At 45.8% G+C, this 22,691-nt stretch overlaps 1 protein-coding gene across 3 annotated transcripts in view; it reads left to right on the forward strand.

Moving 5' to 3' along the window:
• Positions 1–22,691, forward strand: part of PPT1 (palmitoyl-protein thioesterase 1) — a 31,098-nt gene that overhangs the window by 7,413 nt on the left and 994 nt on the right. For all 3 annotated transcript variants that reach the window (XM_083173784.1, XM_083173786.1, XM_083173785.1), the window contains 4 exons: positions 3,366–3,456; positions 20,564–20,662; positions 20,741–20,812; positions 21,049–22,592. In XM_083173784.1, the coding sequence (XP_083029910.1) occupies positions 3,366–3,456; positions 20,564–20,662; positions 20,741–20,812; positions 21,049–21,171 (385 nt within the window). In that variant the 3' untranslated portion in view covers positions 21,172–22,592. The remainder of the gene's footprint in view (positions 1–3,365; positions 3,457–20,563; positions 20,663–20,740; positions 20,813–21,048; positions 22,593–22,691) is intronic.

Raw genomic sequence — 22,691 nt, forward strand, 5'->3', positions numbered from 1 at the left:
AAGTACACACCAGTGATCGCACTCTGTGGAAAAAGGGGGGGATAAGTGTAAATAGCAGCTGGGGTAGTACTGGGCAGGTGGGGGGGGGGGGGGGGGGCAAGAAGGGGGTTAGGGGCAATGAGGGGAGATAGCAGCTGGGGAAGTACTAAGTGAGCAAGGAGGGGGTTAGGGGCAGGTAGTGCTCAGGGAGGGGAGGGGTAGGGAGGGATGAGGGTAGAATGCAGCTGGGGCAGTACTGGGTGAGCAAATAGGGGGTTAGGGGCAGGCAGTGCCTGGGGGGGGGGGGGGGGTTAGGGAGGGGATGAGGGTAGAAAGCAGCTGGGGCAGTACTGGGTGAGCAGGGATGTGCTTAGGGGCAGGCAGTGCTGGGGGGGGGGTAGGGAGGGGATAAGGGTAGAAAGCAGCTGTGGCGGTACTGGGTGAGCAAGGAGGGGGTTAGGAGCAGGCAGTAGGGAGGTGGATGAGGGTAGTTAGCAGCTGGGTCAGTACTGTGTGGGCAAGGAGGGGGTTAGGGAGTTCTGACATGCATAACACAGTAAATGACAGTATCAGCACTGACGGTCTGTAGTGTCTCTATGCTGGTGTCATGCAGATATGCATGGCATGGTGGCATACAGTATTTTGGGGTCATGCATAGCGGCACATAGTGTGCACAGGGTTTATAAGGGCAGAGCAAAACTGGACATATGGGGCATAGAGTATACACTGGGTACATAGGAGACAATACAGTGTATAAAGATACATAGGGCCATAGCACTGGATATAGGAGTGCAGCACAGAGAGTGCACAGGATGGGTGCCGGACGGGTTCCCGACAGCCGTGTGCCCGACGGACACCCGCTATTTTCCCTCGTGGGGGTCCACGACCCCCATAGAGGGAGAATAGAATAGGTGGCTTGCGTAGCGAGCCCGCAAGGGGCTTTTTGCGCTCGCCATGCTGTCTGACTCCAGGCAGTCGGGATCCCGACTGTCGGAGTCCCGTACCACACCCCACAGGATACAAAGGGGCAGAGTACAGTGGGTGCACAGGGTACAAAGGGGCACAGTCTAATCCGGTGCAGAGCATACAGTATACAGCATACAGTATACAGCATAAACTGTACATGGGGTACATAGGGTTACAGCACAATGTACGCAGATACCAGATGCTGCAGAAGTCGCTGATGGGCAGGGGGAGTGGTTGGCGCAGAGGAAGGCAGACCAGCCGTATGGGCCTGGCAACTACAGTTATATTATGCTGCCTTTTACAGCTATGTCTTACATTGCCTATTTGCTGATCCTGTATGCATTCAATACATGCTGCTCACAGAATATACTGTAGTTGTCACTCCCATTTGGCCGGGCTTCCATCCTCTGCGCCAGCCCTTCACCCTGCGCTGCCAGGAGCCTGACATCTTGCTATCCCCTCTGCCGCTGCTGCCATTCCAGCCATCCGGGAGCCCAACCTGCCTCACTTGCTACCTATCAGGGGGGGGGGAACTGTTTAATTTATGTTTGCTATGTACGGCGCTGCGGACACTTTGGGGCACCTTATAAATAAACAAACTACTACTACTGATAGCGCTGGCTCCTGCAGGATAGGTGCCAATGGACTGGCTGCTCCTCCACTCATAGTTCTGTCTGCAAGAGGGACATTAATCATTACACCTGTGACCAGTCCGAGTGGAGCGTATCCCAGGGGACCCCACTGAAAAAGAGTCCCTGATCTGCAATTATGGATAAAATGCATGCTATAATTGTGATCAATGCACATAAAGGGCCTGATTCTGGTTCGCTTGCAAAAGCAAATTCTCTAATGACCAAAACCATGTGCACTGAAGGTAAGGCAGATGTAACTTGTGCAGAGAGAGTTCGATTTGGGTGGGGTGTGTACTTCAAACTGATATCTTTATTGCAGTGCAGTATTTACCCTGCACAGAAACAAAATAACACCCAAACCTAACTCTCTGCACCTGCAGTGCACGTGGTTTTGTCCATTAGCAAGATAATTTTCTTTTGCAAATGAACCAGAATTAGGCCCAAAAGGTAGGTTGCTATAGTTATCAGAAAAGAAAGTAACACCAAACCATTGCATTCTGTAACAGTAGTGCAGAAAACAATTAAAATATTAAACTTGCCCAATTTCGGGATGCTCCCCCAGAACTCTTAGACTCCCCGGTGAAAATAATGGTTCTGAAATCCCCTGAATCTCACCTAATTTCTCATTTATACTCAAACATCCTGTTACGCGCCCACCCGGGCGACTTGCCACGACTGCAAACTCTTTGGGAGTCTGATTTGGGCCCCCTGGAGGATGAGATATGGGAATTGGCACTTCCCGGTCCCCGTATCTCCACACTAACTGTACGGTTTCAGCAGATCCAATTTTTTGTTTTACACCGTATATATTACACCCCTGATAAACTATTCCGGCTAGGTGTTGCCCCTCCACCAGTCTGTCCTAAATGCGGAGCGTCGGACGGGTCCTTCTTACACCTGCTCTGGTCCTGCCCACGTGTAGCCTCCTTCTGGACAGGAGTTACTAGCACTATAGTGCAGACAGGTGTTCCGAGTGAGGTTCTCACCCCTACTGTATGTATCCTAGCTGCCCTAGACAATGACACAATAGATGTGCCAACCAAACGTTATGTAATTAATCTGTGCGCCCTCGCAAAAGTGTGTATCGCCAGAACCTGGCTTGCTAAAAACCCGCCCAACATACAAGCCTGGCTCCATTTAGTCAATGACAGTGTTTCCCATGAGAAGTTCACATACCTTGCTAGGAAAACTGCTCACAGGTTTACGGCCATCTGGTCCAGATGGTCCGATTCCCAGTTCGCCAACCCCACCACTCAAACACTTTCCACCTAATGACGACCACTTAAAATATTGGACATCCACATACCCTGTCTATACTTATTTCCCGCATCGACACCGGGACGTGTGAATGCAGGACGCCTCTCCCACTCAACTTCGCACATTTTATCATTATTGTCTCCCTTTATCTTTATAACTCTTATATGTTGTATAGGTATGTTTAAATATGCTCTCTTGGTTCAGCCAATGTAAACAGACACACGTGAACGCATGTAAATTTTACTTAAGACAATCTTTATTCTCGCTTTGACTGTGAACTGTATGTTTATTTTTGTTTTTTCTTTATGTAAAAATGTTAAATATCAATAAAAATTATTGCATCAAAAAAAAAAATATTAAACTTTGTTTATTCCCCATGGATCATAGTTACAGACATTTTGGGATAGATAGGTAGATATATATGATTATAAAAAAAAATAGAAAGTGTTACTTCTGATTTATTTGGTTTTGCTGCTAGAATAGACTGTGCTAAATTCACTTGGCTTGAGGAATTCTCTGTCCTCTTTCTAGCTTGGTGCAGGCAGAATACTGGCATGACCCACTCAATGAAGAGGAATACAGAAATTGCAGCATTTTCCTGGCAGATCTCAACCAGGAATTGGTGAGCGAGCATTGTCATTGATATTTGGGCCTTTTGACTCTGTATATTTAGGGGCAGTGCAATCACAATTTTTAAGGCTTTGCGTGGCACTTGCATGTCTTGTGATCGGGTGGCGGACGCGGTCCCGATAGTCGGGATCCCGACAGTCCTTTCCTGACGTCGGGATCCCAACTGTCAAAACGCAGACACAGGTGCCTGACGGCCACCCGCTATTTTCCCTCGTGGGGGTCCATGACCCCCCTAGAGGGAGAATAGAATAGGTGGCTCGCGTAGCGAGCCACTGTGCCCGCAGCGAATCCGCAAGGGGTTTTGTTGCGCTCACCATTCTGAGTCCGGGCAGTCGGGATCCCGACGTCGGGCTAATGACTGTCGGGATCCCGACTGTCGGAACCCTATACCACACTCCTTGTGGTCTGGGTTGTGTAGCCTGGCATTTGCATATCCTATTAATTTACGATTCACATGTCAAAATAAACAGTAACCTGACAAAATATGTGGATACAGACAAATCCAGCCCGAGTGATTAAATAACCTGTGCCGTGACAAGCTGAGTTACGTCTGATTTTCTGATAGGTCTGATTGTTATGTATAAAAATTGAAAGTTGGACATAAAGCAGCTCTATAAAGTCCGATCTAATTAGATCAGGCTTGTTTGGGTGAGTTGTGTTCAGCAATGTTTAAAATCACTTCACAAGTACACAATGACAGCACATTTGTAAAAAAAATTATGTCTAGCCTTAAAAATGCTAAATATACTTTTGATCTGTCAAACTAGCTCAAGTACTGTACATGTGTGTTTTTTTTTTTTTTAAGAGATTCTAATATCCATGCTTTATATGACAATCTCTTTAAATGGAATTCTCATATACATCTGGTAAATACAGTCATTTCTCCACAGTTTGCCTTTCACTATCCTTTATTTCTCTTTATTGCTTTTAATTATTGTGTGTTATTAAAGAGGATATATTGCACTAGATGTATCTTCTCTTTCACATTCCCTATATGAACACTGGATGAAATTACACAGAGTGGAATTTGGCAGTTCAACAGGGATAATCTTGTAAAGTGGTCATTGGAGTAACCCCATACTGGCTTATTCGGAGAAGAGGAACGGAACCCTCCGTTTCCTTTTCCCATCTGTGGCGCCGAAGGGGGATACCTCTCAATCTCTTCTTTACCATATACATGAGCTATCTTGACAGATCAAAGTATAGTTTGCATGCTAAAGGTTAGAAATAATTTTTCAATACAAATGTGCTGCAGTTGTGTAATAATTATAATTGATTTTGAATATTGGCAAAGATACAAAAAATAACACCTCTTTTTGTTCTGCCTACTTCATGGCAGCCTTTACAATGGGTTTAACCCCTTCTTCCCCAAGTATAGACAGGTAGATTTTTTTTCCTAGGATCCTCCTCCTCTTCCTCCTTCCTACATAAGCCAGCTCCTCCCTTAGTCTTTTTCCTGTCTCCTTCTGTTTAGGCAGGTAGTGTAGCATAAGGTTTGTTATTTTATTTGTACTTACGGCTGGCTGGTTTGCAGTCATTCCTGGACAGCATGGGAATGGCGGAGTCTTGTATTCCCTTCCTCTGGTATGGGCCGGCGGCGATACCTAAAACAATGCGCTAGGATCTTAATGTAAGCGCTACTTGGCTTATTTTCGTTTTCATGCTGGGAGTGTGGCTGGCGTCCCCGCATGACAGCCACGGAGACGCAGCGTCCTGCCCGGCTGATACTGCGCTGAATAGTAAGATCACGCTGCGTTCCAGAAGCAGCGCAATGACGCGCACGTCGGGTGGGCGCTGCGTTCCACTGCGATAATCGCCCTGTGACTACTTCCGGCCGTTCTGTATGGAAACCAGAAGTCTGATGCACTTGGTGAAACAAATAGAGCAACAGTTAGGGTGCCTTCCACATCAAGGACATATAGAAACGATTTTCAAACAAATGAAAACAGGAGGCGGCACTCAAAGAAAACGTGGTCAACTTATATTAAAGTATACATGTGCAAAAAATGGTCAGCATTCATGGTCGACAGTTTCGGAGCTGACGCCCCTTCCTCAAGACCACTGACACATCAACTGAAACAACCAAAACATAAAGGTAAAAGTGCTGCACTTTTACCTTTATGTTTTGGTTGTTTCAGTTGATGTGTCAGTGGTCTTGAGGAAGGGGCGTCAGCTCCGAAACTGTCGACCATGAATGCTGACCATTTTTTGCACATGTATACTTTAATATAAGTTGACCACGTTTTCTTTGAGTGCCGCCTCCTGTTTTCATTTGTTTGAAAATCGTTTCTATCTATATATATATATATATAATTTCTCGCTGGATTCAAGCCAGAATGGCGGTTCCTGTAAATAGGAGTGCGTTATTGAGTGGAACCGCTACACTGGATGCTATGGAGGAAGCCTCTCAGAAGTTACCAACATTGCTGCCCAGGTAGGTCCTCACAGAGGACTGGTTATTTAGCAAATAATTTTTTCTATAATAGTTAGTAAGGGTTTCTATTTCTCTGTTTTAGTGTGCCTTCTGCACCTAGGAAGAAGCTGTGCAAGAAGAGAATTGTGTCAAAATCATGTCTATCATGTGATAAGGCGTTATCTGGAGATGCAGAAGAGGCATTATGTGTGGATTGTTCAAAGCAGGGAAATACAGAACCATCAGTGTCAGCTCAATTAAATGACATGATGGATTGGATGAAGAGAAATTTTGTAATCCAAGGAAGAGTTTAATAGCAAAAGGTCTAGGTCACAGGCTAGCCTTAGCTATGATGAAGACACGGCACAGAATTTCTCTAATGATGACGGTTCTTTTGCTTCAAGTGTGGAATCAGGAGAGTTGGTCGAGGATGACCGTCATTTTGATTTGGAGGTGGTAGAATTAGTTCTAAAGAACTTATATAAAACCTTAAATTACAAGGAGCCTGTCAAGTCAGAAAGTGATGCGTTGTTTGAAGATGGAGGAAAAAATAAGGTGTTTTCCAGTACACAAAGTTGTGAAAGATATATTATACTGAAAGAGTGGCTTAATACGGATAAGACAGTGGGTACATTTAAAAGATTAGACCGTATGTATCCGGTACAGGATGAGGAATTCCTGAAATGGTGTGCCATCCCAAAGGTAGATGCAGCGGTAGCTGAGATGTCTAATAGAACTACTATTCCATTAGAAGATGGAGCGTCACTTAAAAATCGAATGGATAAAAGAATGGAGAATGCATTTAAAAGGTTGCATATAGCAAGTTCTATATCCATGAAGTCTGGAGTTGCGGTGGCTTCAATATCTAGAACCCTTAGGTTGTGGTGTGGAGCATTGCAGGATGATCTTCAGGAGAACTCCTAGGGTTAAGATCAGTAAAAAGTTATCACACATACAAATGGCAGTCGAATACATGTGTGAGGCTTCATTGGATGTTATTGATTATGCAGCAAAAGCTGTTACATCAGGAGTTGTGGCCAGAAGAGCCTTGTGGCTTAGGGCCTGAGCGGCGGATTCCCATTCTAAAAATAGATTGGCTATATTACCCTATGAAGGCTTATTTTTATTTGGTATCAAGTTGGATGCCATGATCCAGAGAATGTCCGGGGAAAAGTCAGTCAGGCTCCCACAGGACAAAAGAGGAAGATTTGGGAATGTGTACCCAAGGCAGAACTTCAGGCAAGTGAGGTCATGTAGACCAGACCGCCCTTATAGGGACAGATATGCTCCAGCAAACTCCAGAGCATTTTTTCGTCAGTCAATTAGAAGGGGTTTTCAAAAGCAATGACTGTCCAGTCCCCGTGGAGCCCTTACCAGTGGCGGGGAGATTACAGAAGTTTGTAAATATGTGGACCCAGTCGGTTCAAGACAAATGGGTTATAAACATAATAAAAGCTGGATATCAACTAGAGTTCCTTACAAGGCCAAGATTGGGCCAGTTTTTGGTTTCAAGACTTCCAGTATCCAGAGAGGAGAAAGAAGCTTTAAAAATAAGTTTAAAGGGATTAGTAGACTCGAGCAGTCGAAAAAGTTCCTCTGTCAGAAGAGGGGTCAGGGTTTTATTCCCGTTTGTCATAAAGAAAGTGTCCGGAGGTTTCCGAACCATTCTAGATTTGAGAAGACAAAAACATATGGAAGAAAAAATTCCATATGGAGACATCAAAAACAATTCTTATGTGTCTAAGGCAAAACGATTATCTAGTGTCCATAGATTTAAAGGACGCCTATTTTCATGTCCCTATCCGAGTAGCAGACAGAAGATATCTGAGGTTTTGTATCGGGAAAGACCACTACCAAATCACATGTTTGCCATTCGGCCTGACATCATCACCAAGAGTGTTAACAAAAGTTTTGGGAACCCTTATAGCATGTCTCAGAAAGAAAGGCATCATGATTTGGGCCTATCTGGACGATCTACTAATATCCGGTCGGTCAAAAGAAGAAGCAATAAAGGCATCAGAACAAGTGATACAATTTCTACAGGATCATGGCTGGCTCATAAATTGGGAAAAAAAAGAAATCTAGTGCCTTCACAGAGTATACAGTTTCTGGGAATAAAAATCGACACAATAAAATTCGAAATATTGCTATCCGACAGAAGATGCGAAAAAATTCAGGAGTTGCTTCGAGTGGTCCAATCAAGGAGATATGTTCCATTAGGCATAGTGCTAAGTCTGTTAGGGATGATGGTTTCGGCCATCGACATCGTACCTTGGGCAAGGTCAAGAATGAGGCCGTACCAGTGGTTTCTTCTAAAATATTCAAGAGGCCAATTCTCCATGAACAAGCTAATAGAAATTTATTTTTCAGTAAGAGAATCACTTCTATGGTGGGAAAGTGATCGCCTAGGTCATAGGACTTCTTCGTTACTAAATCTTCAGTTCAAAGTCATCACAACAGATGCAAGAGGATGGGGAGCACATTTCTTAAACAAAAATTGCCAAGGGTTGTGGTCCCCACAAGAAGCAGAATGTTCGTCCAATCTCTAAGAGAGTTGAGAGCAGTATGGCGTGCGATCGAAAGTTTTCAGGAGGAAATCAGTGGCTCGCATCTTCGTCATCAAGGGGGTACAAGAAGTACATCTCTAATGTTAGAGGTAAAAAATATTATGGATTGGGCCGAAAACAACTTGCTTTCAATATCAGCTCTTTATGTTCCAGGGAAGAAGAATCGAGTAGCAGACTTCCTGAGTCGGAACAGCATCATTCCAGGAGAATGGGAATTGAACGATGTGGTGTTTCAGAGTATATTGTATCGGTTCGGACAACCCAAGATAGACCTAATGGCAACTTCCACGAACAAGAAACTTCCCCGTTTCTTTTCAAGGTACCCGTCATGGGGTTAGTCAGGAGTGGATGCCCTGTCACAGAGTTGGCAGTTCAGTCTGGGATACGTGTTTCCCTCATTTGCGCTGATCCACAGAGTACTGAAGAAAATCAGAGAAGAACAAGCAGAAGTCATCATTGTCCTTCCATATTGGCCGAGACGGGCTTGGTTTCCAGTAGTGGAGAGCATGTCGGTGACATCCCCATTCGTTTTACCCCTGATACCCAATCTCCTGAAGCAGGGACCAGTATATTGCCAAGAACCGGAGGAATTACATTTGATGGCTTGGAAATTGAGAGGCAGATTCTGAAGAATAAGAATTTGTCATCAGTAGTGATCGACATCCTCCTGCAAGGAAGAAGGTGTCATCGAATATTTATTATAGAATTTGGAAAATTTTGGTGGAATGGGCAAAAGACAAGTGTGATTTCTTAAAAGCAGGTATTCCTTAGGTGTTGAGATTCCTTTGTGATGGTTTTAACAAAGGTTTAGCAGTGGCTACTCCTAAAGGTTCATATTTCTGCACTGAGTGTTCTATTGGACATAAGATTTGCGGATCACGGGTTAATAAAACAGTTTTGTCAAGCTATCAAGAGACTACGACCAAGGATTAGCTCAATTTTCCTTCAATGGGATCTTCATTTAGTATTGAATGCTCTCATGTTTGGCCCCCTTTTGAGCCTATGGACAGATGTAAATTAAAATTTCTAACATAGAAGATGGTCTTCTTGGTGGCTGTCACTTCAGCTAGGAGAGTAGAACTTCAAGCCTTGTGGGCAAAAGAGCCTTATTTAAAAAAAAATCATGACCGTCAGGTGCTCAGAACAAATCCAGCATTTCTACCCAAAATAGTATCATTTTTTTTCACCTTAATCAGATTATACTGCCATGTCTTTTTTTTCAACTCCAACAAATAAGAAAGGAATCTTCGGTACTTATGTAGTATCTGGGCTGCCGATTTCTAAATCGGGTCGGATCGGGCACATCGCATCGCATGCGACCATCGGATGCGATGCGATGTGATGCGATGACCTGATTTTTCCATAGGAATCAATGTTAAAATGGACTGAGTCCATTTTAACATGGAATTCAATGGGAAAAAGGGGTCCTTTTCATACCCCTACTATCCAAGTGGGCATGGAGTTGGATATAAACCTGTGGCGAGCGTAGCGAGCCACCGAGCCCGAAGCGTGGCGAGCCCCGCGAGGGGACACAGAATACCGTTCGCTCGCCACGCTTCGCTCGCCACGCTTCGCTCGCCACGCTTCGCTCGCCACGCTTCGGGCTCGGTTAGCTCGCTACGCTCGCCACAGGTTTATATCCAACTCCATGCCCACTTGGAATTCAATGGGAAAAAGGGGTCCTTTTCATACCCCTACTATCCATGTTAAAATGGACTCAGTCCATTTTAACATTGATTCCTATGGAAAAATCGGGTCATCGCATCCGATGGTCGCATGCGATGCGATATCGCATCGCATCTGATTGTATGCCTTAACTTAAGGCATACAATCAAAAAATCAGCAGCCCAGATACTACATAAGTACCGAATCTTCATATGTTAGATGTCGTCAGAGCCATGAAAATATATTTGGATAGGACTGAAAGTTTTTCAGGTCAACTGATTCATTATTCGTGGTTCCTCTGGGTGCAAGAAAAGGACTCATACCATCTAAACCACAGGTATTCAACCTGTGGACCTCCAGATGTTGTGAAACATGCCCTGACAGTTTTGGCATGCTCTTATAGGAAAAAATGTGGCAATGCATGTTGGAACATGTAGTTTCACAACATCTGGAGGGCCACAGGCCATGATCTAAACAAACCATTTCTAGGTGGCACATAGGGGGAGGGGCCCTAAACTGCACACCCTGGACATATTAGGTGCTACCTGCTGAGACCTGTAGTGCAGCAAGCAGGAGGAGGAGTTTGCAGGTGCACACTAAATATAAATGCTAGACCTTTTAATATCTTTGCTATATTGCATTGGAGGTTATTAGCATAATGATGGCCATTATTATGGGCTTGTCCACCGCGTCCAGGTTACCTCAATAGGACAAGTCCCTAACACTACTCTGAGACAGGTCCAGGGCACAGGACCCCCCAGGCCAGCCCAGCAGAGCCACCCCATGGCATCACAATAGTGTGAAATTGAAGTGAAAGTAAAAGGGATAGGGGAAATTATATGTGATAAGACTTGCCTAAGTAAGAGGTAATAATAAATTTGAAGGGTGCTACATATATATTAAACAAACTAAAGGGGTGATGGAAAGTGTACGATATGATGCCATGGAGCAGCCCAGCAACAGCAGCCCAAAGAGCCCTGCGCCCCAAACATAGTCCCACAGACTAACACTCAGCATATATGTATAGTAGGACTTACCCTCATAGTGCCAAGCTGAGGTGTGCAGTCTTGAATGTTGGGACTCCAACTTGATTAAAAACAATCTGGGACAGGTGGGTGGGGTGCTAGTTAAGGAGGAAGGCGTCTCTAGTTCCTTCCAGTGTGTATGAATACACAATATATAGTACATAGGGGGAGGGGCCCTAAACTGCACACCCTGGACATATGAGGTGCTACCTGCTGAGATCTGTAGTGCAGCAAGCAGGAGGAGGAGTTTGCAGGTGCACACTAAATATAAATGCTAGACCTTTTAATATCTTTGCTATATTGCATTGGAGGTTATTAGCATAATGATGGCCATTAGGCTTGTCCACCGCGTCCAGGTTACCTCAATAGGACAAGTCCCTAACACTACTCGGAGTAGTGTTAGGGACTTGTCCTATTGAGGTAACCTGGACGCGGTGGACAAGCCCATAATAATGGCCATCATTATGCTAATAACCTCCAATGCAATATAGCAAAGATATTAAAAGGTCTAGCATTTATATTAAGGGTGTGCACCTGCAAACTCCTCCTCCTGCTTGCATTTCTAGGTGGCTTAAGGAAATTGTTGCGTTTGCTTATAAAAAGGTTGGTCGTCAAGTTCCGAACATAAGGCACACTCGGCTAGAGCAATGTCAGTGTCGTGGGCAAGAGAGGCGAATGTGTCGGTGAGAGACATATGTCAAGCAGCAACTTGGACATCTATTCATACGTTTTCCAAACACTATGCGCTGGACGTTACAAAGGTCCAATTCGGTGGAAGGGTCCTAAGTCAGGCTATGGCTTAAGGTATAGTATTCCCTCCCATTACTGCTTTGGTACATCCCATTGTAAAGGCTGCCATGAAGTAGGACGAAGAAAACAGCGGATTATGGTTACGATAATTCCTTTTCTTCGGAATACTTCATGGCAGCCCATAATTATCCCTCCCTTGTTTATCGTTTTTTCCTAGGATCTGTGGCGGAGACATTCAAAGACTAAGGGAGGAGCTTGCTTATGTAGGAAGAGAAGGATCCTAGGAAAAAAAAATCGACCTGTCTATACTTGGGGAAGAAGGGATTAAACCAGGGGTTCCCAATCTTTTTTTAATCAAGGCACCCCTAGAGTATCAGAATTTTTTTACGGCACCCCTAGGCCAAAATTTATTTTATTAGATTGTGTTTATATGCGATTCTTCATGTCAGTTATGTGGTAAATGTCAGGGTTTGCTTCTGTTTGTACAGATTTTATGATTGGCAGCCACCAGCACTGGTTTTTCTAATAAATAATGCACCATTAATAATTTTTGTTGGTCCTGGACCACCAACCCAGGGCACCCCTGCAAGTGTCCTGAGGCACCCCAGGGAGCCATGGCACACAGTTTGGGAACCACTGGATTAAACCCATTGTAAAGGCTGCCATGAATCCGCTGTTATGTCTGATTTTTTAGAACTGCTTTGTGTGAGACTTGCTAACTCAGCTACCATTACTTTCTGGCCTGGAACGTTTATAATATATGTTGCATTCTGGACAGTCTGACAGGTGACACCGCTATCTGCTGTAAAAATATCCTGAAGTTTGATCTGATTTACATGTGGAGTGTTAAAGACGCATGCCATTATATTGGTCAAGTCCGGAGGAAAAAACTGAGTCAGGGTGACTTTTTCCTGGTTGCTAAAATCTTTCCTTGTTGCATCCCGACCCAGCTGATTCCAGAATTATTTTATTAATAATGGGTCTGATACACAATAAACAGTTCTGCAGATACTCACTATTGATGTGACCTAACATTGAACATTAAATAGAAATTTGTAAAAAAAAAACAAAAAAAACTTTGCTGGTTTTGTAATGCAAATCCTGTTTCACAGTGGTGGTAGAAACGGTGTGCATGGGTGAATGTCAGATTACCAGTTTACACTGCCCCACCACCTGTCCAGGACCTTGGTAGAATTCCCAGGAAAATGGACCTGTGTTGTTTTTTTTTTTTTTTTTTTTTTTTCAGGTATCCCATTTATACCGCCGCTGACCCAGGTAGATGATGCAAAAACCTGTGTTTTTGCAGCGGTGTGAGTGGTGACTGTAACTACACCAGCTAGGTGGTCTGGAGAACATGAACAGTTGATAGATCTTGGGGGCTAGTTTGGTGAGCTCTGATCTAAGTGCTAGTGTGTCTTTTGGCTGATGGCTCCACCTAGTGCGGAATTTACAAAAATAAATATTACATTTAAGGAGAGTACTAGGTATTTGCTAGAGCGATAATGGCTCAAATCTCTAGTCTTGTGCACATCATGACATGCAGTTCATATGACAGTATTTGCTGTACATGGTATTTAAAAAGCATCTCTCATCTCTCAACCTGGGAAAAAGGTAACAAGGTTCAGGCATACTTTTATAAAGGGTGTAAAATAGTAAGTGAAAGTAGTCATCTAAAATAATGATATTTATGTCTTACCTGTTAAATATCTTTCTTCGAGGACGTCAGGGGCCACAGGGATAACATTGGGTCTAGGAGTGACGTCACGACCAATCCAGCACCAGAAAGGTTAAACTTCTGGGCTGCTCAGAGACAGCCCCTGGGCTCTCACCTCCTATACCCCGCCTCCCAGGCTAGTCCGTTTTTTTCCCAAGCCAGGTAGGAGACAAGATAGAAGGAAGAGAAACCCATACAGAAACACACTCAACAAATATATGTGTATGTGTGGTTGCTCAATAGAGAAACCATAACTTGTAACAAGTGTAAACACCCTCAACCGAGGAAATTTTAACTAAGTTGACTTAACGGAGTAACTCTTAATGTTAATATCATGAAGTAGGCGCGTCAGGGAGGGATCCCTGTGGCCCCTGACGTCCTCGAAGAAAGATATTTAACAGGTAAGACATAAATATCATTTTCTTCAGCGGTAGACGTCAGGGGCCCCAGGGATAACATTGGGATGTCCTAAAGCAGCCACCTATGGGTGGGGGCGCGCCTGGGCCGCAGCCAATACACTCCGGCCGAATGCCGAGTCTTGTGAGGTAAACGTATCAAACGCATAGAAGCGTAAGAAAGTATGAGGAGACGACCAGGTCGCCACTTGCAAAGTTGCTCTGCTGTCGCACCACCCCTAACAGCCCAAGACGCACCCACAGATCTCGTGGAATGAGCCCGGACCCCCGTCGGAACCGGAAGGGTGGCACCCAAGTAAGCTTGTTTGATGACAGACCTTAGCCACCGGGCAATGGTCTGCTTCGTAGCAGGCGAACCTCTTTTCTGAAATCCATAGAGGACAAAGAGAGAGTTAGATTTCCTAAGTGCTTTAGTACGGCGCACATAGATATGTAACGCCCGCACTACATCTAGGAATTGCTGTTCAGGAGAAGCCTCCGGCCCCCAAAAGGTTGGGACCACTATCTCCTGATTAACGTGAAATTTGGACACCACCTTGGGAAGGTGTGAAGGGACTGTTCGAAGGACCGCCCTGTCAGGGTGGAAAACCAGAAGAGGAGACTGACAGGACAGAGCCGATAAATCTGAAACCCTCCTGGCCGATGCAATGGCCAGCAGAAAAACAGTTTTCCATGTAAGCCAAGATAGATCCACTGATCGCAATGGTTCAAACGGGGGACCCTGTAGAGCCTAAGAACCAGAGAAAGATCCCATGGAGCAACCGGTGGGACAAACGGAGGTTGGATTTGCAAAACCCCCTGCAAGAAAGTGCGGACGTCCTGCAACAACGCCAGCCTCCTTCGAAATAGAATAGACAAGGCCAACACCTGTACCTTTAGTGATGACAGTCGAAGGCCGGCCTCTAAACCCTTTTGCAGAAAGGACACAATTCGGGACAACCGATATGTTTTTGGGTTAAACTGGCGTGAGCTACACCAGGAGAAGTAAGCTCGCCAGATGCGATGATAAGCACCGGCCGAAGAAGGCCTACGAGCTCTGAGCATAGTCGAAATTACCCGTGAATTAAAGCCTTTAGCTTTTAACAAGGCGGTCTCAACAGCCACCCCGTTAAAGACAGCCGCTGCAGATCGGGATGGAGGCACGGCCCTTGCGAGAGCAGATCCGGCCACAGAGGTAGCCGGATTGGAGGGGCCACTGACAGGGCCTGCAGATCTGAGAACCAGATCCTCCGAGGCCAATGAGGGGCCACCAAGATCATCGTGCCCCCTTCTGCCTTCAATTTGCGAAGAACTCGGAGAAGGAGTGAAAATGGGGGAAAGGCATACATGAGAGCGAACGGCCACTGGGCTGACAGAGCATCTACCATGCAAGCGTTCGGATCTCGAGACCTGGAACCGTACAGGGTGACCTGGTGATTGTGGCATGATGCCATCAGATCCACTTCCGGTCTGCCCCACCGGTCTATCAACATCTGAAATGCTTTTGGATGTTGGGTCCATTCGCTGGCATCCAATATCTGCCGACTCAAGAAGTCCGCCTCCCAATTGAGGAGTCCCGGGATGAAGATTGCCGATAATGCCGGGATCTTGTTCTCCGCCCACTGGAAGATACAAGAGGCCTCCGCCATAGCTGCTCGACTCCGAGTGCCACCCTGGTGGTTGATATAAGCTACCGTCGTCACATTGTCCGACTGTACCTGCACCGGGTGACCTTGAAGCCAAGGCTCTGCCTGGCGGAGAGCCAGTAAGACAGCCCTTAGTTCGAGAGTGTTGATGGATAGCAAGGATTCCTGTGGAGTCCAAAGCCCCTGAAAGGATTTCTGACATGTGACTGCTTCCCAACCACGAAGACTGGCATCCGTGGTGAGGAGAGTCCACTTTTGGATCCAAAAAAGGCCTCCCTTCCATGAGGTTCTGATCTAGAAGCCACCATGACAGGGAACTCCGAGTTGCCGGTGATAAGACAATCAGGTGTGACCGTATGTTGGAGTATGACCCCGACCATTTCCTTAGAATTTCCCGTTGTAATGGGCGAGAGTGGAACTGTGCGTACTCCGCCATGTCGAAGGTCGAGACCATGGAGCCCAGCACCCTCATGCAGGCATGGATTGAGATACACCTGAGCGAGAGAAGATGTTGAACCCGGGACTGTAGGGCCTTGCGGCGTATCTCCGGCAAGTAAATCCGCTGATTTACTGTGTCCAACAGGGCCTCTAGGTGAATCATAGATTGAGTAGGGACTATGGATGACTTTGGCCAATTGATTATCCAGCCGTGGCGTTCCAGGACCGCCACGACCTTGGTCAAGTGTGCCTGGAGAACCTGGGGCGACTGAGCCAGGATCAACAGATCGTCCAGGTATGGGAGAATCCGAACACCCTGGTGGCGAAGAGCACTGCACATCACTGCCATGACCTTCGTAAACACGCGGGGAGCTGTAGCCAGGCCGAAAGGTAGTGCCTGAAATTGAAAGTGACGGTCCTGCAGCGCAAACCTGAGGAACCGCCAGTGTTCTTGTTTGATGGGTACATGCAGATACGCATCTTGTATGTCGAGGGATGCCATGTAGTCCCCTGGTTGCAACGCCAGCACAATGGACCGCAAGGTCTCCATCTTGAACTTCGGGACCCGAAGGAATTTGTTTAGTCTCTTTAGATTTAAAATGGGACGGAAGGTCCCATTGGGCTTCCGCACCAAGAAAAGACTGGTGTAGAAACCTGTGCCTTGTTGCGACACTGGAACGGGGGCAATGACACCTGCTGACAGTAGTTTTTGTATGGCCTTTTCCAGGGCTACGCGCTTTTCCAAGTCCTTGGGAGAACTTGTTGAAAAGAACGAGCTTGGTGGTCGATGGCGAAAGGTTATAGAATAGCCTTCGAAGACTACGTCTCGAACCCAAGCATCTGTCGTGGACTCCAGCCACATGTGCGAAAACCGAAGCAGGCGACCCCCCACCCTGGGATCCCCCAGGTGGAGCGCCGGCCCATCATGCCGAGGGCTTAACCTCGGGTTTATGTTCAGCACGTCTAGTGGGCCAGGGACGTTTTCCCCTGGCCCTAGAGGGCTTTGCGGGTTGGGCCTGAGTCTTTGTGAACGACTGTCCCCTACCCCTGCCCTGGAAACGAAAGGACTGGAACGCCGGTCGAGGACGTGGAGCAGGAGTGGATGGCAGGAAAGCCGCCTTTGAGGCAGCCACCGTGGCCACGATTTTGTCCAGCTCTGATCCAAACAATAGAGAACCCGCAAAGGGTAATGCCTCTAGAGTTTGTTTGGACTCAGAATCCGCTTTCCAAGAGCGAAGCCACAGAGATCGTCGTGCCGCCACTGCCGAGGCAGATGCTCTTGAAGTAAGAGTGGCTGCATCTAATACAGCCTCTCCCAAATATAGTGCAGCCTGATGCATGATGTCAAGAATAGGAAACATGTCATCTACACTATCTCCCTCAGTAATAATATTAGTGAGGAGAGGAATCCATTTGACCATGGCCTTTGCCACCCAGGCAGATGCCAGGGTAGGTCGTGCAACCGCCCCAGTTGTTGTAAAAATCAGCTTAAGAAAGTTCTCTAACTTTCTGTCAGCGGCATCTTTAAGAGAGGCGGTTGGAATGGGTAAAGTATTGGAACGCACAATCTTAGCGATATGTGCATCCACTTTGGGAGGAGTCTCCCAGCGAACTCTATCCTCTGGAGGGAGCGGGTACAGGGAATTAAACCGCTTAGGGAGTGGAAACTTCCTATTTGGTAACACCCAGGCCTCCCCAAGGACATCCTCTAGCTCAGAAGAGTTAGGGAACACTGCCTGCGTCGGCTTGTGACGTTTAAAAGATGGGCCCACAGACTGTACGGGTTCAGAGACCTCCTGTAAATGTAACACGTCTCTAACCGCAATTACCAGGGCTTCTACATCGACTTTTGCTGTTATGTCGCCTCTAGAGGTGTCATCAGCATCTGCGTCGACTGTGTCGTCAACCAGCTGATCCTCCTCCTCATCAGTATCATCTGCATCAGTATCCTAATGGGTGAGGGTAGAAGGAATCTCCCCACCCCGGGGCTTACGGGATTTACCCTTTAAAGGGGATACGGTCGTTTTATCGAATGACATTAGGTCGAATGTCATTTGGTCGACCCCACTAGGTCGAATGTGTAAAAAGGTCGACATGGGTTTATGTCGAACTTCCGACTATGTCGACTGCCATTAGGTCGACTGGGGTTAGGTCGAATTGCTCTTTTTGGGGGTTTTTTGGTGCCGACATGTGCCGACAGGCGGTGGTTCATGCCCTACCATCCACTAGGGCGTGGAGGAGGTTATTAAAGCTGTGGCGAGCGAAGCGAGCCACCGTGCCCGAAGCATAGCGAGCGATGCGAGGGTCCGATTCACTATGTCAACAGTGTCCATGTCGACACTGTTGACATTTCGGCCAAAAAAAACCCAAAAAGAGCAATTCGACCTAATCCCAGTCGACCTAATGGCAGTCGACATAGTCGGAAGTTCGACATAAACCCATGTCGACCTTTTTACACATTCGACCTAGTGGGGTCGACCAAATGACATTCGACCTAATGTCATTCGATAAAACGAACCACATCCCTTTAAAGAGGCACGAATGCCCTGAACTGAGTCTGCCAAAGCACGCGCCCACGCCGGCTCCTCGGGGGGCACATGGCCGAGACACGGATGGTCCCGGCTGCAGGGATGGTGCAGCAGAGAGCTTGTCTATTAACTGCGACATGACCTGGGTAAGCTGGGCCCAAGCAGGTTCCCGCGAGGGAGCTGCCACAGGGGGCTGCGCATGTGTTTTTATACATTGTAGGCATAACCCCTCTACAAGCTGGGGTACGCCCGCTCTGCAACGCGTGCAGGACACCAATATAGGGGCCCATGTGTCGTCACCGCTTTCCTCTGACATTGTACAAGAGGCAGCTGACTGTAACATTTAACACAATATACTTTCTGACAGGCAGTGATAGTGTTAAGACAATATGAGACACAGCACACAGACAGAGCATACAATGCAAAATAAAAAACCTAGCACTGAGCTCCGCAAAGCACTAAGGCCGGCAAGAGCATAAATTACTGTAACCTGGTATCCTTGAAGGAGAGGTACAGGGGGGATTTGCCCAGATGGCCCGGCCGTGAAGAGATGGAACTCCAGACTGGCAGAGAGCTCTCTGTGTCCTTCCAACACGTGCAGCAGGCAGGCAGGAAGAGATCAGGGCTGGAAACCCCGTGGGTACATCCTAGCTCCTGTCTCCAGGGGAGGGGCTGTGTGAGGAGAGGCTCCCTCCCCCTACTAGCAAATGGCCACTGGGAATATATGACTCATGTGGCGCCGGTAAAATGGCGGGGATCCGGCGCTTGCCGGGCGGCCCCGCGTACCGACGCCACTGCCCACACTCAACAGTCTCCCTGGTGGTTCAGAGCGCTCGACACTACAAGAGGCGGCGGTTCTGCCGCTTGCTAGTGCAGCCCGGCGATCCCCCTCGCCGGGCTGCTCAGCCGCCATTTAGACATGCGCGCGCTTCCAGCGGGGAGCGCGTTACCTGTAAGGGGCTCACCGCTGTCATCCCGGTCCCCGTCGCGGCTGTGCTCTCCAGTGCTTTAGAGCCAGCCGAACACCTCCGCTTGTGGAAACCACGTGGGTGGTGTTGGGCTGCCGGGTCCTGGGTGATGGAGCGCAGTGCAGGGGTCTAACAGACCCCCGGCGCTGCTGCTCTGTCACTGACTCCGGTCAGTGTAAAAATAAGAATAATAAAAAAAAATTTTTTTTTTTAAAGTTTTATGCTGCTAATATAGCAGCACCTTTCCAATGCGTGTTGGCTCCTGCCAGCACGATAAAAACTGACTAGCCTGGGAGGCGGGGTATAGGAGGTGAGAGCCCAGGGGCTGTCTCTGAGCAGCCCAGAAGTTTAACCTTTCTGGTGCTGGATTGGTCGTGACGTCACTCCTAGACCCAATGTTATCCCTGTGGCCCCTGACGTCTACCGCTGAAGAAATTTAATTTAATCTGAGTATACAGTGATAGATATGTTCCTCCGATTGAACAAGATATATATATATATATATATATATATATATATATATATACACACACACACACACACACACACACAATCGGTGGGTGTCTACACTCTTTATGTCTGTGTGAGATTTAATAGGATGAGAGTTTCATTAAGAAACCTCCAGTTTTTTTAAAGCGGCAATCATTTACACTGCAAAATCAAACTGGTTTTGCAGTGTAAATGATTGCCGCTTTAAAAAACCCTGGAGATTTCTTACCGAATCTCTCATCCTATTAAATCTCACCCATTGTGTTAACCATGCGGCACAGCAAATGCCATTATCGGTACTTTACTTTGTGTATAGGCTGACTGCCAGTACACTGGTTGCATGTTATGACACCAGATGGGTGGGCAATAATTTTCAGCCCAGTGGCTAATAGGTAAATGTCTACTTCAGTCAGTAAAATCTTATGTCTTAATGGGGTTATTATGACCCTACATTCTTTATTTAATTTCTTTTATAAACAAACTACTTTACTTTTCTTTTAGCGTGTAAATGAGACATATAAGCACAATCTTCAAACTTTGGATAAATTTGTCATGGTAAAATTTCTGAAAGACTCTATGGTGGATCCGGCTGAATCAGAGGTTAGTAGGTGGTTTCTAACTTTCTTAGCAAAGTTTGCTACTCCCAGCCACAAGTTGACATTTATTTTCTTCCTCTAGTGGTTTGGTTTTTACCGACCTGGACAAGGGAAAGAGATTATTCCACTTCGTGAGAGCTCCCTGTATATAGAGGTAATAGAAACAAAAGGCTTAGTTTTATTTTTTTATACTATACATTAGCCTAGCTGAATTATTCAGCTACAAAATTTGTTCAAACCTATTTCAAAGTCCTCTTTATCCATTATTTGGTGCAATAGCAACTTTGTATGTTTTTAAAAAAAAAATTGTAGTCCACTATTTTAGTGTTTAAGGAATGGCTTGCGCTTTGGTATTCAATAGAATGATCTTGATTATTGTACATTTTGTAGGACCGTTTGGGTTTGAGAGAAATGGACAAGTTTGGAAAGTTGGTGTTCCTCGCTGCAGATGGTGACCACCTGCAATTTTCAGAGCTGTGGTTTAATGAAAACATCTTACCCTTCCTCCGCTAACATTAATCCTGCTGAAGCTAGTTTCTACCAGGAATACTAGCGCCCTGGACTGCACTGATACATTCTATGACTTCAACCACTTGGAACAGTGACTAATGTGACAGCATACCTCCCTCTAAACCCCACAGTGAACGCCAGTGTCCCCTGCCGGATGAAAGAGAAAATAAGACTACTATTATACACAATATAACTTTCCCCCTCTTCAGACTTTAACATATTATGTTTATGTGCTGATATTTTAACTTTACAGGGAATTCAATTGGGTTTAGAGCATAAAAAAAAAAAGTGCCCAATTTGATTACCGTAGGCACGCATCAGATACCTGCAGTATTTAGTTTAATAAAATGTATTCATGGTATAGTATTTAGCTCTGGAAACCCTGCAGCGCGTAAAAGATTTACGCCTCTAGTAGACACCCCTTTATCTTTGTACTGGAGGACTGTCACTTCACATTGCTGCTGCAGGAGTCCTGATCCAAGCTGGAGTAGAATGCACTAATTCAGAAGGGGAGTAATTAGACTACTTAAGCTAATTGCTTAATGAGTCCTCAGGAAGAGTGCCAGAGCAAGTCATGCTAATTTTACTTAAAATAATAAGGATTTTAAGAATATCAAACTTGTTCTGGGGTACTGTCAAAACAGCAAGTGATTGCTGTAGAAATCACATGAGTCTGATTTTATGTCCTGGTTGAACAGCAAAACTTTACCATCAATTGAATTCCCCCTCTGACTGTCTAGAATGGTCATATGCATGATCATCTAGGACTCAATAGTAAGACTGAATAAAGATGCCTTGTTTTCATAAATGTCTACTCTCAGGTATTGTACTTTATATTCTGTAGACATACAAAAACAGTAATCTGTTAATCACAACACTGACTATATTCCCTGCATGAATGAAATCAAGTTACAACAAATGCAGAAATTAGTGTTCTGTAGGCTAATTAACAAAAGACTTGTTCTAACAATGCAGTTTGGCCCTTTAACATGATTTTGACCTATACCATGTAAAAAGTGACAGATCATGCATTTTACCTCTGATTCTGATCTGATGCACACTCCTGTGCGCATCAGAGTCTGAGATTACCATGGCTGCCACAAGTATTTGTCTGTTCCTGTGGTAGTCATTGGAATATCATATGCAGGTTGTTGGTGGGGTATTGCATGCAATACCTCACACTAGTGTATAGGGTCTTAAGTACTGGTTAAACACAGAAGTACAAATAGATTGAACAAAATTTCACCATAACTTGGCTCAAACAGTATTTTGTGGTTTAACAGCTTGCAGAGGTATGGCAACACTGCATATGTTCTGTTGTGAAATCCAAATGCAGAATTTGTTGTCTGATGGGAGCAGGTTGCTGTGTAGTGTATGTAAGGAGGCACAGACAGGGTGATTTTAGCCCATTTTCTAAACGATCTGTCTAGATCAGTGGTAGCCAACCCTAGCCCTCGAGAGCTACCAACAGTTCACATTTTCCAGACAACCTGGCTGCTGCACAGCTGCACTCATTACTCACT

Source organism: Crinia signifera, chromosome 2 (genome assembly GCF_055691185.1).
Source record: "Crinia signifera chromosome 2, ASM5569118v1, whole genome shotgun sequence".
In the NCBI taxonomy this organism is placed as follows: Eukaryota; Metazoa; Chordata; class Amphibia; order Anura; family Myobatrachidae; genus Crinia; species Crinia signifera.